This window comes from Lacerta agilis, chromosome 3 (genome assembly GCF_009819535.1).
Source record: "Lacerta agilis isolate rLacAgi1 chromosome 3, rLacAgi1.pri, whole genome shotgun sequence".
NCBI classification, from domain to species: Eukaryota; Metazoa; Chordata; class Lepidosauria; order Squamata; family Lacertidae; genus Lacerta; species Lacerta agilis.
Window position 1 is genome coordinate 49,117,261 of NC_046314.1, and position 19,416 is coordinate 49,136,676.

General features: G+C 41.4%; 1 protein-coding gene across 5 annotated transcripts in view; it reads right to left on the bottom strand.

Annotated features, from left to right (window-relative positions):
* The window catches only part of CDK19 (cyclin dependent kinase 19), a 72,427-nt gene extending 53,708 nt beyond the window's left edge, over positions 1-18,719 (bottom strand). For 2 of the 5 annotated variants that reach the window (XM_033143603.1, XM_033143602.1), the window contains exon 1: positions 17,846-18,094. In XM_033143603.1, coding sequence (XP_032999494.1) covers positions 17,846-17,973 — 128 coding nt within the window. In that variant the 5' untranslated portion in view covers positions 17,974-18,094. Of the gene's footprint in view, positions 1-3,110; positions 3,172-17,845 lie in introns of all 5 variants that reach the window. The other 3 variants (XM_033143605.1, XM_033143604.1, XM_033143601.1) reach the window with 3 other exon arrangements.
* Positions 18,720-19,416: the final 697 nt, after the last annotated feature.

Consider the following 19,416-nt stretch of genomic DNA (forward strand, 5'->3'; position numbering starts at 1 on the left):
TAGAAATAAATGTCAGCAACAAGACAGGACAGATGATGCATACCTAAGCAATTACTATCACACCAAAAGATTTGTTCTATACATAAATCCCACAGAAATAAGATTAAGCCTATGCAATTTTTAATATTTAGCCTGGAGAAGACAGTAAAAATTGAAGCATAAGCCTACTTACTGAGAAAGCTATGAAATGAAAAGCAGACATGCTTAGTTCATTGCATATATACTCTCAATGAATTCCATGGGCAACTGTCCCATGTGCTGACCTACATACTGTATAATGTGCATTATTTTTTGCTACACTTAATTTTATTTACACAAGAAATTAATCAAGCCTGATTCAAGTACTGCCAAGCCCATTAGCAGCCATTATTTAGTTTTGTTTAGTCAACATGAGCCATGCCATGTTCTAGTGGCAGTGATTGAACCACCAGCAGGCCAGCAGCAACTGTTGAGATTAAAGATGCTATTCGTGTAAAAAGGTTATCAGCTCCTAGTTTTGTTCATGCTTGGTGACAATATAATAAAGCTGAAGTTAAATTATAAAACATGTGGAAGAAATTATCAACAGGAGTTTGTCAAATCTCATACACAGGAGCCATAGCTCGCTATAAACAAAAAGTTTAACAAACACAGAAGAGGAAATTAAATATATTACGTCTTCCTATATTTCCCTGATGAGAGGCTATAAGACAACCTAATTGCTATTATATTGCAGGGAAATCATATTGGTTTCACCTACAACCATGAGCCTAAACGGAGTATGTACAGGTAACTCAACATCTTTCTGTTCGGTTCAACATTCCTATTCACTTTGGTATACAGTTGGCATTTGACCAGTCAAATATTGTAAAATAGAGGCCAAGTATTGAAAGCATTAGTTTACTGGAACAAAAAAAGAGACATAAATTGAAGTATGTCAATTACAAAAAAAAATCTGCTTTGAAGAAGCCTCCAGAATCCAGACCTCCCAAAAACCTTCCAGAGCACCAAGTTACATCATATGGTGGGCCCTTTTCCATAAAAGTGCAATGAATAAAGTTTCTGGGACCTAGAACAAAGAGTCTCTTAGAATGTACAGAGTTCTTTTCTGAGGGGAAATCTTTTCAAAGTGCCATTAAGCATGTGCAGGCTGCCTTTCCTTTCAGAAGGGAATGCTTCTCACCTGTCTATACCCTCATCATCAACCTACCCACTTAAAATTGCAGCGGTCACATGGATGCTGTACTGCTTGAAAAGTGGCCTGTAACACTTTTCAAGAAAGCTGGCTAGCTAGCCAACATAGTATCCAGAAGATGATAGCTGCTAGTTACAATGGCTATGCTCTACCTCCACGGTCAAATACCAGTTGCTGAGAACTGCAGGTGGGTAGTGCACTGTTGAGCTTATGTCCTGTTTGAGGGCTTCACGCAGGCATCTGGTTGGTCACTGTGAAAACAGGATGCTGAAGTAGATGGGCCATTGGCCTAATTCAGCAGACTCTTATTATGTCTTAAGACCAATACACAAACATACACACTGAATCTCACTAAATGCATCCTATGGAATGGTGGCAGCCACCTCCACGGCCCTCCCATAAAGCAGCAGAATGATAGGGAGCAGAACATGTGCTTGCATCTACAACACATGCAAGCACTTCACTGCAAATGCTGACGTGAACCCTTCAAACCTGTGAAGACTGTGTGTGTGTGTGTGTGTGTGTGTGTGTGTGTGTATTTGCTTGCTGCAAGCTTCTTCCTGAGCATTATGCTCATGTCCAGAAACACCAGACATTAAGTGAAAGGACAGAAAGGGAAGTTGGCCATGTGGCCTAAATTGGGAATGGAGAATGGGTAAGTCTTCTGATGAGAGTTGAAAGGAATAACCACCAGTCCTATCTGAGAGGCTAGAGCAGTGGTGGCGAACCTTTTGGAGACCGAGTGCCCAAACTGCAACCCAAAATCTACTAATTTATCGCAAAGTGCCAACACGGCAATTTAATATGGGATATTAATTAATATACTGTAATAAAATGAGTGGGGGGCTGCCCTGAGTTGTTGAGGGGGGGGCTTGGAACACAGTTGTTTTTTGGGGGGGAGAAAAACACTCACACGCCTTATAAACGCTTCCTATGGCACGTGGAGCAGAAACAACACATAGAGTTTGGGGGGACATTTCCAGAGTTTTTTGGGGGGGTTGCCAAGACTTCCAGAGCTTTTTTGAGGGGCTTGGATCGCAGTAGTTTTTTTGGGTGGGGAGAAAAACACTCACACGCATTATAAACGCAGAGCAGAAACAACACATAGAGCTTGGGGAGGGCATTGCCCAGAGTTTTTGGGGGGGAGGGGGTTGCAAAGACTAGCAGAGCTTTTGGGGGGCTTGGATCACAGTTGTTTTTTGGGGGGGAGAAGAACACTCACACGAATTATAAATGCTTCCTATGGCACAAGGAGCAGAAACAACACATAGTCTCAAGGATCGCAGGCAGCAACCAATCAACGAAAACCCTTGACAAAGCCACCAATCACATGAACTACAGCCTGCTGGGTGTAAAAAAATCCCACTAATGGCGGGGGCGGGGGGCGGGGAGGCAGGAATATAGCTGCTTTGGGGAGATAAACTGCCTCTAAGCTTCTGCCGGCCGGTTTACTGATAAGGAGGTGTGGGGGGAAGCTGCTGGCCAATTTGAAAACCCCAAACAACGGCACTGCTGGTGTGATGGCGCGTGCCAACAGAGAGGGCTCTGCGTGCCCACTCTGGCACCCGTGCCATAGGTTTGCCACCACTGGGCTAGAGTGTGTATGTGAGAGTGACCTCCCTCACTCCCACCAAAGTGGGAGACAAAGGCTCTATAGTCCTTCCATTGCTATCAGGTGACCCTATGATGGGAAACACTGGTAAGCTGAGACTTACACAAGGGCATTCTTGATTTCATGGAACATTTGATGATGGAACTTTTGACCAAGTTCAGACAACAGGCAGTCTATTGACATAACTTTTCTATTAACTAAGATCCCAAGCCAACAGGACTATATTTGCCTCTTCCCTAGAAGGACTGTACAACACTAACTACCCCAGCGCACATTCGCACACAAGCACACACTATGACGCCAGAAGGCAGCACTCCTCTTTACCTTCTGCTGAATATTCTGCTACCTCCAAGGCTTGAAGTCCATATACGAAGCCCGGTGGAATCTATGGACACAGCAGAAGTAAAAGGCAGAGATTTATGTAGATATACAAGATTTACGTCTCAACAGTGCCAAATACCTAGATATCCACTGAGCAGTTCTTTAATAAATAGGCACACCATTTGGAAATATGATAGTTATCAGTCCAAGACTTTCAAGGAAGTTCAGGAGTCACAAAGCAACAAATAGGTCAAGATTATTCTTTGATACTAAACAGAAATATTTGAGAGTTGAAAGTGTTTGTGAGTGGCTTAACTTCCCAGAACATACCCACAAATAAACACATTTCATTGGCCAAACTTTTGCTTCTGTTTAAACACATTTTGCAAGTTTCTGAAACAAAGATTTTTTTAAAAAAAAAACCTTTAAAAAATCTTACCAGTGGGATGAGAGTAAACACTATGAGCAATCACTTGCACTTTCAAACCATCTTAAATTCACTGGAAAAAAATCATCTGTATCCACTTCAGTATTGCTGAACTACATGCAGTACACAAAAGCAGTTATGGCTACCTTGAAAATACAACTTATTTAAAAGTTTTTTTCAAAGTAAGCACTGATAAGATCTTCATTTACCTTTTATGGAATATAAATGAATATATTCACTTATCCTACTTTTATCACACATGAGCTAATAAGCTCTTTATTTGAGGGGGGATTCAAAATCCTCTCCATTTATAGCAAGCTAGCTATGGACAGTGTTCTCGAAGCGACTGGCATGAATTTGGCCAAACTGCAGGAGGCAGTGGAGGATAGGGGTGCCTGGCGTGCTCTGGCCCATGGGGTCATGAAGAGTCGGACATGACTGAACGACTGAACAACAACAAGCTATGTCCACACAGTACAGGACCACCAGCCAGTTTGACATAGAAGAAAATTCAATTCCTCCTGCCTCAAGGAGAGGGTGAGAAGAGAGGACAAAATATTATGGGAAAATGCTTAAGAACAAATGTATATTCAAAAGTTATCAACAAAAACATAGAAACAGTACTATAAGGAACTAATAAACAGTGGAAACATTTGCATGGATGCAGCAGTGACCACAATATCATTCATGATAAGGAGAAGCCTTTCGGACATCAGTAGTTCAGAAACTGACCTGAATCAGAAGTTTATACTAAGTATTTTTATTTTTATTTTTTTAAAAAAAACAGAATTCCAGGTACAGATGGCAAAAAATAAATTGCCACTTAAACATTTTCCAAAACAGCACCGTTTGCACTATATACTGCAGGACAACTGTAAAAATGAATGGCTATTTGCAAGTGAGGCTGTCACCTTGGAGTCTGAAGTGTTTCTTCAGTTCTCGGCTAAATGCAATCACACCTGTTTTCTAGCCCTTCTGAAGAGAAGAATTATACTTTAAAACTCCTGAAACACCACATTAAAAGTAAAATTAATGCAGTTTTTGAAGACAGGTTACTATCAAAATTAAGAATAATTTCTGAAATATTTATTCAAGCAGTAAATAGAAAAATCTGCTCAAATCAATTAGAAGCAAACAGAGAGATCAGTGGAAGGTCTGTATGTAATATCATTAGGCTACTCCTACTGTGCTATAAAACTTCACAACAGAACAAACTTATACCCCCTTTAGGGGGCTGTGCCAATATACATAGGTAAACAGCTGCCATCTCCAATGCTCACTCAGCAAAGAGGAGAAAAATACAAAGAGAAAATCCCAAAATGGTGTATAAAAACAACAGACAAGCATATAGAATACCTGAAAACTCTGCCGGTACCAAGTAGCCAAGACTTGTACTGCCAATGAAGCCCATAAACTGACCACACATAGAGGGAGGCAATGAACTAGTGGTACAGCAATAAAACTCCTAACACATTTGCAAAGCTAAGCAGTATCTGGTATGGTTTCAAATTGGATGGGAGACCATGTTTTGAGATTCCTGCATTACAGAGGATTGGACTAGATGACCATCAAGGTCCCTTTCAACTCTTGATTCTATTCTAACCCCTGTCTACAGGGACTCACTCCCAGGTGAGTCACTCAAAGGTGAGTCATCTGACATCAGGCGATTTGCAGGTGGGTGGCCCTATTCACCTATCAAAGTGGTATGAGTAAGCAGAGAGAGGCGAGAAGCCAATTCCCTTTTGCCCTGAGAGAGTGCAATCCTGAAGCCAGATTCAAGTAATGTGTGGGAAAGGAATTCTTATTTATCACTCCACAAAAACAAAGAAACAAGCAGGGCAAAACACAGTCTTTCTTGAACAGCATCATGGATAATAGGGTTCCTGTGTCTCAGATAGATGCTCAACAGACAGCAGAGTAACAGGTGCAGTATGCCTTATGGAACTAGCTCTAAGATAGGGACATATTCATCTGCTGCATAACTGTCTGCCACAAAGCTTGCATGGGTACAGTAGCCTGCCAGGAACAAGCAGATTATTAACCACAAAGAGAAACAACCAGGAGCATGCTGAGCACTGCTGCTCATCATGGGATGGGTCTCCCATGTTCTCAGCATGGAATGGGGTGTTGAACAGGATCCTATACCCAGTGCTTTTTTTCTTTTAAAAAATGTTTAGCTGTACTCTCATTTTCCTACTCATACTGAAATACTGCCGCTCAATGAGGCCAAACTTAGATTCACAAAATGTTTAGGGGTATGCGTACCCCCCCCCAGAAAATAACAAATAACAGTCAACAGACAAAAAACATGGTTTGTAGACCTGGATGCACATTGCTCGTTAAGTATTGCAGAGTGTGTGAAAAAGGGAGGGCAAGTGGTGCTACCTTAGTGCTCAATCAAAACTGATGTCTCAAGGCTTCCCTCAGCACCACCTGTATGGGGAGAGGGGAGGGGGGAGACTGCGGTGACCATGAGCTTATTTCTGCTTAGTAGGGCTATACTGAAGCACTATGTATGTAGCTGCTGGTCGTTCTGCGATCTTTCAAGAAAGAGGGTGGGGAACCTGAGGCCCTCCAGATGTTTCTGGACTAGAACTCGCATTGTCTCAGACTACTGGCCATGCTGGCTGGGATTGATGGGAGCTACAGTCTGACAACATCTGGAGGGCCACAAGTCCCCCATCCCTGCTTAGTGCAGAGAAGTGTTAACAATGTCCTGAAGTCCCTAACAATGTTCTGGAGACCATCTATTTTGTACAAAGTATCCCGTTTCCCAACACTAAAGTTCACCTTGTGAACTAAACATGTATGGGAAGAGAAAAATTGCCCCATGCCACTGGGGCTCTAACTATGAAATAAACAGGCATAGGTGACAGCCTAAGTGTGTTTCTCCCCTGGGCTACCCATGACTCTAGGTTATTTTCAGCCTTTCTACTAGTGTATCTTGGCTGCCAGAATGGGCTGCAAACACAATGTTCTGACAGTATATCTAAAGATGGTGATTCATCATGCATTCTGCCTGTGTAAGGGTGATTCAGCCAAATCCTATAGTCTATCAAGATATTGAGTATAGGATTGTGCCTTAAAAGTCTTTCCAAAAGAAAAACAACACCATCTCCCCCACACACAATACTACAGTTCCATTACACTTATACCATGTAATTGAAAGGACTATGCATTTTAATTTTTTTCCTACCCTTAAAGGGAAACCAAACATGGAAGACATGCATTGTAGCTCTGAACAGCCATGTGCAGCAAGAAAATACAAGATGAGGCACTGCTGTGAGGTTGTATGCAACTGAGTATCACACAGTAATTAAACTCAATCTGAGAAAGCGGCAGGACTGATGCTCATCATATGTTGCATGACCATTTTTTCTTTAATTTACCTTACTTGCCAGAGAAGTAGCAATAACACCATTAAACCATGGCCTAATAATCTATACACAATAGTATCCTGAACTACATCCTGCTTTTCTTCCCAAGGCCATCCTACATCCTGCATAAAAGCATGATATAAAAACACTGATTGAAAACAGCTAGATAAAGGAAATAAGTCTCACAGCACTAAGTAAACAAATATTATAAATTCTTACACCTGATTACAAATCTTTGTTGTGGAACTTCCTGATAGTGCTAAGCACAATATCTGAAATACAAACATCACTATACAAAAGGTTTATCTGTTCCAGTTTTCAGTTTTGGTTTCAAACACTGTAAGTTAGGTTTCATATGTTTTTCCCTTTCAGTGACAGTTTATATTCAATTTATGTTAATTTTCTTCCAATTATTAAAAATGCTTTCACATTTGACATCAACAGCACCTTGCAGTCTGTAATATATCACTTGTGAATGTTGTTAATGCAGCAAGGAAGAAAGTCACTATACACATCTGATCTTATGTCAAACTGTTTAATACAAGAAAAAAACTGGTGGCTATGGAAACAAGCTCTTTGTGAAGAACACAACCAGCAGGAAGTTATACATGAATGAGACTCATACCATAATTCATGTGTATTTTGCCATTTCATTTGGGGGCAAGGGATGGGGAATAAGCTCTGTGATTGAATAAAAAACATACAAGCAAGCATTGAGCTTCTTGCAGGTGGTTGGACTAGATGACCCTCACGGTCCTTTCTAACTCTACAATTCTACGAGGGGGACATACACACCAAGAATATTCAAAGACATTTTCCCACTCAAAGCATTCCAAGCACTATAGTTTGTTAAGGGTGCTGGGAACTGTAACTCTGTGAGAGATAAACTACAGTTTCCAGGGTTCTTTGTGGGGTGATGTGCTTCGAATGTGCTTTAAAGGTATAGTGTGTACAAAAGCAAACCCAAGGCTACCTCAATCACAAGGAGAGCTTACAGCAACAATTTCCAGCAGAGTAGCTGTGTAAGTGTTGTAGCAAAGATCCTTGCAGCACCTTAAAAACTATTCTATTCTTTATTCTATTCAGGATAGGAACAGGGCTGGGTGAAGGAGAATTAGATTGCTCTGTTCTCTCACTCAACCTGCCCTTCTTACGAGTCAAAGCAAATGAAGAAATTTGTCAGGCTTTACCGTCAAGGTGTCAAGGCAATACATTTCGAAAATGATCCGCTTTGTGGGTCGTGTGTACCAAGTCCCAAAAATATTTTTCCTCTAATATTTGAAAGCAATATATTTTCATTAATATAGTGTACCACAACTCCCCCCCCCCCTTACAATACAGTTGGAACTTTTTTTGGGAACTAAAGTTATTGAACAAGCTTGCAAACTCATCATTAAAACACCCAGCTTGCAGCAGATTCAGACTTGAAACAAACAAGTCTTTTTTAGGTCAGCTGTTTATGTATTTTACCCAAGGTGAAACCTGAGATAAAATACTGCCTTTGTTTCAGTTCATGAACACCAACAAACAAGGTCAATAAATGATACATCTTTCAGAAACACAGTTTCAGTTTAATCCTATGCATAGTTACATATGGAATCTTTACTTCTGAGTACTGTAAATATGCATACTACTATACATCTATATTTGACTGAAGTCTACCCTAGCCAAAGCTTCTTTCCCTAAACAATTGACTTATGTGATGTTGACAACAATTAAAACAAACAAAAACATTCTTCCCAAACCTTCTGCCATTACTGACAATAGACTGGATACCACTTGACTTGTGAATACTTCTATTCCATAAGGTTTTTAAATCTTATCAATGGTTTTTCTTCTCAACAGTTTCTTTATTTTAAAAAAAATGGGCTCTTTTCTGTGGCAATAGTGTGGATAATTTTTCTAAAATGTACTAGAAGTGCAAAATACTGAAAGCCCTTTAAGTTTCATCCTCAAAAAATTACTTAATTTCTCTGAAGGGTAAAGTCATTCATCAGTTTGATACATACAATCACAAGTAAAAAAAATTTTTTGGCATAAACATACTATTCAGTTTAGTGACTATTCAGTTTAGCTGCCATCCTATGCAGTTCACTGAATTCACAAGGATCTACCAATGAAACTGAAAATTATTCAAATAATTAAGCATGCTTAGATCATGTTGCATATATCAACATTATACTGTTAATGATTTTTGGCAAGCAAAAAGGGGAAATACGTCATGCAGCAAACTGATTCAACATTTGTCAAGTTATAAAGCTCGGAAGGGACTCACTAAGCATGCTCTCCACAGAGGCTAGAAAGCCATTAAAAGATGTCCCTTCTCACTGGTTGAATCTGATAAGTATTCATAATGGGAAGAAAATGCTTTGAAACAAACAAGGTGATCAGGACTGTCTGGAGCCTTTCATACTGGATAGCAAAGGGAGCCTATCTGAAGTTTTGTCAGGTTTTACTTAGGGCCTGTTCACAGTTACAAATCCAGTCAATCTTTCCATACAATGTATGGGTTCACATGAGGAACCTCAGTGTGAATGAGGCTGTACATGGAGACCGCAGAATAACTTCCTGAATCTACCAAAGAAATAATTGTAGGTTTCTCACAACGTATACAGTCGGATTATTATTTTTTACTAAGATTGGTCCACATGATCCTGTACACACCAGAGATTGTACAGGGGAAAATGAACAGCTGGTAGTCATGTGAGCCAGTTCATGGTGACTTACTCTCATGACTGGCAGAGCAAGAAAGTCATGTCTATACTTCCAGGAAACCAGTAGTCAAAGATACGGCACTAGGAGTTACTGAATCTCTGTGATAGAAAAGTAAGCCCAAGAGCAGAAGACAAAGTTTGGACACACAGTTTGAAGAGAGACTGCAGACAGGTAGGAATGGCTTTGGGGAGAGGTACTGTGGTTACTGTAAGGATGAACAGAGTACCAAGCATTAATGCTCCTCCCCAGGGAGGCTCACCTGGCACCTTCATTAAATATCTTTAGGCGTCAGGTGAAAACATTCCTCTTCCCCCAAGTCTTTGGCTGATTAAATAATCTATGGCCTTTTAAACTGGGAGGGGTTATTGTTATTTCATTATTATGTTATGTACTGTATTTTGTGTTTTCATACTTTTAACCATCCTGTGATTTTCGGATGAAGGGCAATATATAAATTTTATTCATCATCATCAAAATATTCCTGATATGAAGTAGCAGCTCTTTAATAATAATAATAATAATAATAATAATAATAATAAAATTTTATTTATTCCCCGCCAAACCGGGCTCATGGCGGCTAACACCAATAAAATCACAACAAAAACATAAAACAATTCATTAAAATACAGATTAAAATACAATTTAAAATTAAATCTAAGCTGCAGCCTCATTTTTAAGTAGCCCACCAATCACACCAAAAGAACGAAACATCAGGGTTTAAACTCAAGCTAATAGATTTAAATTTTCACAGATGACAGACTTGTCTTACTAGTCTGGATGTTTCTATCTGAATGGCAATTACTGAGATTCATGTTTAAAAAGCTTGCAGATGCAGCCCACCTCAACAGCCTCTCAAAGCTCTTGATTTACTAAGAGTACTGAGTTAGGAAGGTCAAGTTTAGTTGGCTGTCTCAGCAGCCTAGAAAGACAAGATCACTTCAAACACAGAATTCAAACATGCAAGGTTAGCACTATAATAAAAAGGTTATTTAATCAATACAACCAACAGTCTTTCAGAATCACTAAGCACCACCGACAGCCCACTGGTCTGACCAGGCACTTCAGGCATTCATCAGCTCCCAACAGAGTGTGTTTATTTAGGTTTTTTAAAATAAGCACTACTGGAGGTATGTATTTTCTTTATTTTTACCCCTCTCTAAAGCCAGATTCATGTAGGATGTGGGTCACATGAAAAGCTTTTATCTGGATAAGCTTTACATGTGCTTCACCACATTTAAATTAACATACAAAAAAATGTGTGCTCATCCATTCATGTGCAACATTAGCATGCCAATAGCACACCCAGATTGTTGCCATGCTAATATGTGAATGGGGCAACACATCCTGCAAGTTCTTTAAGATATAGCATGCATGGGAAACTTACATGAGTAAGAGCTTTCACTGTGATCAATTTCATGTATAAATCAGGTCTATGATTAGCTACTACAGAGCTGACCAAATCAAAGAGATATGCCACTGGCTATGCCATCACTCACTACAAAAGGGAAAGCTACTACCATAGCAATTATTTCTTTGTGTACCTATCCAAGAAAAGCAACTGTTTTAGAAGCAATAGCTGACAAAAGTGTGATATAACAATATTTGTTGCAGGATACTTATTGAATCTGTACAATATAAAGTGGGCAAGCAACAAACATGAAAATGTACTAAGTACTGAATGCATTCTCCTAATTTGTTTAAGGTTCATCTGCAGTAAGATTAAGAAGGATGCTGAAACAATCTATAAGAATGGGTAGAATGGGTTTTAGCTATAGCAGTGCCTTGGTACCATGGTGATTGGCAAACTATAAATATGCATCACTGCTGGGTTTCTATGGAGTTTTAGCTGGCAACACAGCTAGAGGCCTCCTTCTACCAATAACATTCCCACACTAAAACTTTGCCACAGATTTTTCTATTCAAAAACAAGTATTTTTTTCAAGGAGCCATTCTTGCAATTTAGCATTTGTTGATGTCTTTTTTCTAAATTATTTAATTGATACACCTCAAAACTTCATATACATAATAGGTGTGATTTGCTTAGACACAATGAGGTACACAGAGATATTCAGCGTCACAAAATTAAAATCAAAGCCATTTAACCTAGCGTGATTTAAGCTAAGTTTATTTTAACACAAGCTTTGTAGATATGATGCAGCCTTCTATATAGACATTTTTATAATCCTAAATAAGCACTTACCAAGGAAAAAGTTCCACTGAACATTGAACTCTTAACTGTTTTTTACACCTTTTTAATGTATTAAAATCCCAAGAAAAAAGATGTCTTAATATTGTGTTTTAAGTGTTCTAACACTCCAATAAATTTATCAAACTTACTTCTAAGGAAATTACCCCTCCAAGCATTTTAATTTAATTTATAAAAGACTCCATTCATTTGAAGGCCACTATACTATACACACTTGCTTGGGAGTGAGTCTCTTCAACGCAATGGAACTTACTGCTGAGTAGACATGGATACAGGATTGTACTGTAAAAGTAACATTCCACAACCATTTGTTCCTTCCCCCATTCTTCAGAGAAAAATAAACACATATGTAGTGTTTCTTCCCTCTCTGAATATCCTCTTTAATATTTAGAATATTTAAAGCTGATATCAGAAATGTTGGTATCCCAGTAACTGACTCATGAAAATAAGTTTTAAAACCATATATATTAGTATTGAGATATTAACATGGCAATCTGATAGTATCTAAAGTGGTACCTCGGGTTAAGAACTTAATTCGTTCTGGAGGTCCGTTCTTAACCTAAAACTGTTCTTAACCTGAGGTACCACTTTACCTAATGGGGCCTCCCGCTGCCACCGTGCTGCCACCATGAGATTTCTGTTCTCATCCTGAAGCAAAGTTCTTAAACCGAGGTACTATTTCTGGGTTAGTGGAGTCTGTAACCCGAAGTGTCTGTAACCCGAGGTACCACTGTACTATGAAGTACGCCTCATTGTTTTCATTTCCACTTTCTCCCAGGTAAGAATGAATAACCAACCAAAATAACTGAAAGACCTGCCAGATGTTCGCAGGATTGCTCCCCTCTGTTTCTACTTATTTCTAGACAAAGTATGGCGGTAATGGGATCTTTATCTGAACAGAACCATAGGTACAATCCAAGAACACATTTATAAAATGTAAAGGGACCCCTGACCATTAGGTCCAGTCGTGTCTGACCCTGGGGTTGCGGTGCTCATCTCATATTACTGGCCAAGGGAGCCGGGGAGGAACCAGCAGCAAGGAGGGATCCTAAGTGAGTGGAAAAGTCTGCTTGTGGGCCTTGTCCTTAATTAGAAATGAATTCTAAAGCTTCTCAATTGCAAGGACTTTGCTTGGAAAAGCAGGAGGACTGGAGGCAGAGCTGAGTAGTGAGAACAAAGACAAATCCCATTACTAGCTAGACCCAAATTCAGAGGGATCTCAACACACTATAATGGGGCAAGGCTTTCTGACCTAAATTCACCCTATCACTAGTTTTTAGTGGTCACTTCTACATTCTGGAAGTGCCTTCCCAATAGCTGAACACACTATGCATGTCAGAATTACCTTAATGAATTATACAAAGTCTTTTGATGTAGCATAGAAGACTGGAATGAGCAGCAACATGTTTATTTTGATAGTACTTTTATAACTTGTCTTGCATTTTCAGGGTGGGATTAAAAGTCTAAGTAAATAAAAATAAAGTTTGAAATTGTGGTACACAAGTTAAATGTAATAGAAGCAACTACGTATGTTAGCCAGCTCCATTGCTCCTATTCCACCAATACTGACTCAAAGGACATACAACCATTACACCCACAAGAGCCAAAACCACCAGTTTATAACTGTATTTATATCATAAATGTACCGGTAAACTATACAGGCAACAAAACTGTTTTAAGGGGCAATAAATTTTGCAAGCATTTTTATACACAGAAAGTTTTAAATAAATGCAAAAAGGTTTAATCAGATCTTTTGCATTCATTATTCTTTCCCAAACTGTATCCTTTATGGCAGCAATAACCAATTTAATTACCGGTATAAGACACAACATAAGAGGCTCTATGAATTTCAGACTATTACAGCTCAACATTTCAAATTTGTTAAAACTTATATCTCAATATGGATGTTTTGTGCAATAGTGCCTTGAAAATAATCTACAAAATCTGATTTGCAAACAATCTCAATACTGTTACATTGTAACTATTTATCGTGGCCAATAGGCAAGCAGATGCTTCATGAAAAAACAGCCATTACAGAAGTAAACTGCAGTGGCAAAGTTAATAAGCCTTCAGTACTGGTTTGGCATATTGACTAAGAGCCAGCAATGATCTTCAAGGAATTTTCCCTAGGACTTCCCTGAAATCGACATGAATCTAAATATGACAAAATCAGAACCAGAGCGGGCCTCTTATCACTCTTTCAAGTAGTTGATTAAATCTTCCTCCCGCCTTTCCACCCTCACCCACTGGCTCTCCCTTTCCCCCTCCCACAATCTCCCTACTCATATCTCCTTCGATGCCATCATGGTGGTTTTTCCACACCTACAAAAGGCATTGCAGCTTTCTCCTTCCCTTTTAAAACTGGAACAGGTATTCTGAATGCTGCCACCGCACATTTCCAAGTCTGAAAGACGGCAGCAGGGCTCACAAGCCTGTATATAAGAGCAGCTAGTGCAGTAAGGTGGTACTGCAAAGACATTTCCAACGTGGGCATCGCTGCTGCTTACCAAGAGGTGTAGGAGCAGAGCAACGGTGAGGTCAAGGCTCTGCGAGCACATCAGAGGGAGTGCTGGATTGGTTCCACCAGTATGCCTGCACAGCCCTGACCTCCCACTAAGTGACAGAGAAACCAGTATCAGGAGGGCATCTTTGTGGTACTGCCTCACCAAGCTGGCCTCTTCAGGATAAAGCTAGAACAATGTATCTCCTGCATTGCAAGAGGAATTGTGAATCAAGAAAAGCCAAGTGTTAAAGTCTGTTGATACAAATTGAGCCAAAATGAAATATCATGCAAGTCTGACACATTTATTCTATTCTCCTAGACACTGAGAGGCAGAAAGACCTATTTTAAAAAAAAATTGCACCTCCCACCGCTGGACAACTGAGAAGCAGGACAGGTGGCTAAATAAGGTTTCATCAGGCCTTGCAACACACTTTTAAATATCTTTGCAGGAGTAAGGACAGGGAACTCACTTTATTTCAAATTCAAATACATTCCCAGAAAGCAGAATTCTGTCATCCTGCAGAATCATGAGATACTGGACTTATGTCAATGTCATGTGTAACACTCAACTCTGTAACCATGGCTAACAGCACTGCAGAAGCTGTGATAGGACAAATATGTAGTTTGGTGCTGCTATTCATCTGGTTGACCAAACACAATCCAGGAAAACAAGTGTGTTGAGCTGCTAATTCCTTCCATATAAATGGCCATAACAGGAAATGTTTGAGAAAAATATTGTCTTAAACAATTTAAGTTATTTTTATTTACTCCAAAGAGATGCAGGAAGATGCTGTTAATTTCAGCCCGGCCAGCTGTAAATATCACAGCTATTGCAGCTGCATCAAAGTAAAAGAAAAAAACACAAGTTTTAATAGATCATGCTAAGGCAGTTTAAGGCTGCAGTTCTAACCCCGCATATTTAAGAATAAATGCTGCAACCCCAGAGTCGTACACGACTGGACCTAATGGTCAGGGGTCCCTTTACCTTTACCTTTCTACAATTGAGTTAGGATTGGACAGTAAGTCTCATTTAATTCCATGGCACTGTTAGCCCGTTTAAATTTGTATTTTTATTGTTAGTGAGGGAAGGAAAGCACAACTCAAAATCTGTGATCACACCTGATCTCTTGATAACAAAGTCGGTGGGCGGAGGTTGTCTAATCATATATTTTGCTTTAATCTTTGGCATGTGTGGACCTGAGCAACACCTGGTGGGAAACTACTGAAAACCACATGCATGTGGCTTCTGAGCATTCAAAACGACAAGTGGAATATAAAAATAGCAAAATAAATAACTGTCAATATATTAACACAATATTTGCTGAAAAGCAGTAAAACTTTTTGTGGGGGGGGTGGTTGGTCTCAATATTGCTTTTTCTGGACCTAGTATTTTGATGCCTCTGAAATCTGCCCATGCTTCAGAATAAAATGTAGAGGTATTGGAACAAATATTGGTTCTCCCTCTCCCTTCTGGAAAAGCTGTTAATGCTAAAGTTGTGTTTTCCTTTTCCCTAATGGTAAAGGTAAAAGGACTCCTGACTGTTAGGTCCAGTCACGCAACGACTCTGGGGTTGTGGCGCTCATCTCACTTTACTGGCCGAGGGAGCTGGCGTACAGCTTCCGGGTCATGTGGCCAGCATAACTAAGCTGCTTCTGGCAAAACCAGAGCAACACACGGAAATGCCATTTACCTTCCCGCCGAAGCAGTACCTATTTATCTACTTGCACTTTGATGTGCTTTCGAACTGCAAGGTGGGCAGGAGCTGGGACTGAGCAACGGGAGCTCACTCCGTCGCGGGGATTTGAACCGCCGACCTTCCGATCGGCAAGCCCTAGGCTCGTGGTTTAGACCACAGTGCCACCCGCCAGCCCTTTTCCCTACTGCATAATAAATAGAAGGGTTCTCATCTCACGACTTGTCTTGGAAAACTACTGTGATTAACTTTGTCAATATCATAACTGAAACTGCAGGCTTGGTTCACTTACAATACATTTATCCACATGGCTCCCACTCTAAAAAAACTTCCAAGTTGAAAAGACAACACACACATAGCTATGTTGATCTATCAATGTATTACATGGGAATGTCTCTACCTACTGTGATTTTTGCTATCATTTCTATCAGTTAGCATGAAATTAATATTGAATGTCTGCAGAAGAGAGCTACTAAGTGTTGTGAATTAAGGATTAGTACACTCAATGAGACAAGCAGTCCAATCCTGTACATATTTACTCAGAAGAAAATACTGTTTCATGGAGTTTATTCCAAGTAAAGGTAAATACATAGGACTGCAGACTTACCAGAAACTGGGGGTTGTGCATCCAGATTTTTAAGCATTTGTACATACTGTAATCAAAATACCTGATTTGCCAAAACAGAATAGTTACAAAAGAGCTTGATTTCTTTTTCATGGTGAAGACCACTGAGACTATATAAACATAAAACCATTTTCAATACTCAATGGATTTTACATCATCAGCCTGTATCTCTAGCATTACAAAAATATAGATCAGAAATTTAAACATGGGAGTATACTTTGCTCTTTGTTTTCTTACATTTAACCAATCCTAAATACACATATATAGAATAATACAGTACTGAATAGACTTTTCGATCCAAGAGTTCCAAAAACTACCTAGTCAAAACATCTACAAGGCATCAGACTCCTCTCTATCCAGACATGCGCCTACACAAGACAGTGCAGATTATTATTATCCAAACAGGTAATACCTGTGTCACATCAGATGTACTTGTAGGACAAGTAGTAAAAAGAAATTTTTCTCAAGCAAGTCATTTGTGCACTAACCGCAAAAATCCTTTTATTCCAAGCAGCTAATGTGAATTTGGGGAGCTCTCCCCCTCAAATGTGGATCAGCTAAAATCAAAGTATGATATTAATAAGCCTACCTATTAATCCAACAAAGACCGTTTCTTAGCACTGGAGCACCTTTTCACTGTGACCAGGATACTATCTCAAGCTCCAAACATTGCCAGTGCCTCCGACCGAGAAAGAGGGAATTTTTGTTCCTTACTCAAATCAGGTCAAGCATTTAAATCCTAGGCTTTGAACGGCTGAGACTTGAGAGGATAGTTTTAGTTCTGCTTCAGGCAGAGAAAGCACGGCTTGGGCTCGACCCTACAAAACAAACGAGGGAAAAGCGCGGGGCGAACCCGCAGAGTCCCGCTCCGTCTCTTCCTGGATCCCGTTCGACCCCGAGCCTCCTTCACACCCCAAAGGCACGAGGAGTGGAAGGAGGGCTTCGCCAGCGCGGGACAAAGTTTGTTCCCGCCCTCAGCCGCCTCTAGCGGGCGGGGTTGGGGCTCGAGAAATAAAACCCGCCGCCGCCGCTGTGACAGCAATCGCGGAAAGCGGCGGGTCTTCAAAGTTCAGCCGACCTCGCCGGCGCCTCCTGGCAATCTGCGCTTCCTCGGCTCCCGCCCGGCCGGCTCCCCCTCGCTCTCCCCGACCCACCCCCCGCCCTTCTCGAAGGAGCTCGGTTCCCTCTTACCCGTCCTTGCGCCGCGCTTTGAAGACGTGCCCGTAGGTGCCTCTGCCGACTTTGCACCCCTCGTACTCGAACAGATCCTCCACCCGCTCGCGCTCGGCCGCCAGCTTGGATTTGAACTCGTAGTCCATGTCTCTCACCCATGGAAGGGGCGGCCGCAGGGAGGGAGGGATGAAGCAGCGGGACCAGCGGCCGCGCGAGTGTCAGGGGCACGAAGCCACCGCACTGGGCACCATTTCCTTGTTTTGGGGTGTTTTTTTGGGGGGGGGGAGTCCGCTCCGCCGCCACCCGCTTCAACGAGGGCTTCCAATAGTTATGACCGCAAGGGATTCTGGGCTTGGTAGTATCGGAGGAAGCTCGAGCTCGAAGGCGTCTGGGGAAGGTTGAGGAAGCGAAGACTACAGTTCCCGGCGTTGCTTGCAGCACCGAAGCCTGTGTGCGCCTGCGCATTGCAACCCGCTCCCCGGTTATTGCTGAGCGGGTGGTGGGAAGTTGCTGACTCTTCACGTTGTCGGGCAGTGGCGGGAGAGTCAGACGTTTGCTTAGAAGGGAGACGGCGGAGTCTCTCTTTGCTTTGTTTGTCCGCCTGCACAACAATGACTCGCAGTCACGCTCTTAAGCGGCGGGGCGGGGAACGGGGTACGGCCGAGGTCGGTCGATTGAGGGTCTCGCGCTGTTTCTTGTTTATCTCCTGAGCTGTCATTCAGGTTGTAGCCCCGCCCTTCGCTCTTACATTCGTTACCATTGGCTAGACTTCGTCCCGCCTTTTCGCCCTTCACCATTGAGCCCGCCCAAACGCCGAATCTGAAACGCTGGCCGTTTTGTCAATCAATTGAAAGGCGGAGCCTCAAGTCTGATAGTTGAGAGAGAAAGGCTGCCGCTTCGGCCGCTCTCCGCGTCGTCGTCCGTTCCCCCCCCCGCAGCTCTTCACAAGCCTTCGCGTTTCCCGCCCTTCCCCCCTTCGCTAGTATATTGACAATGGATCTGCTCACGCGCCTCTCGCTGGCTCCCACTCCCGCCTCCTCCGGCTCGCTCGCTTGACATTGCGCAGCGCTTTTTTCCTGGAGCGTCTCATGTTCTATGAACGGAGTAGCGGCAGAGCACCGGAAAAACTCTTCTGCCCTCAAATTAATAATTAAAAGGCAGCAAGTGGGTGCACGTTCCCAGGCGCTAGAGCTGGAAGACGCTGCTGCCCCACAGGCAACACGTACAGTATGCCTCACCGACCAGGGACTACCGTAGGACACGAAAGTGGGTGGAGATAGGGTAGAACAGTTTTCAAGCTGGCGTTGAGTTTAGCGTCTCTTGAACATGAAGCCTAGATTTTATATTTTGTTTTGATGAAGCCTAGAGACTTCGAAACTTGACATAGAGGAACACTTTGCTTACAAAGATAAAATGGATTTGGCACCTATTGGTTTGCCTCCACCTCTTCCTAATGTATTTCGGGTAACCATCAGCATTTTGAAAGGCATTGTTAAATGACTCATACAGTTTACTTTACATGCAGGTCTGCGCTTGCTCTGCAAGGTCTTTCTCTTCTTCAGATAACATGAATTTACAGTTGTGCAGAC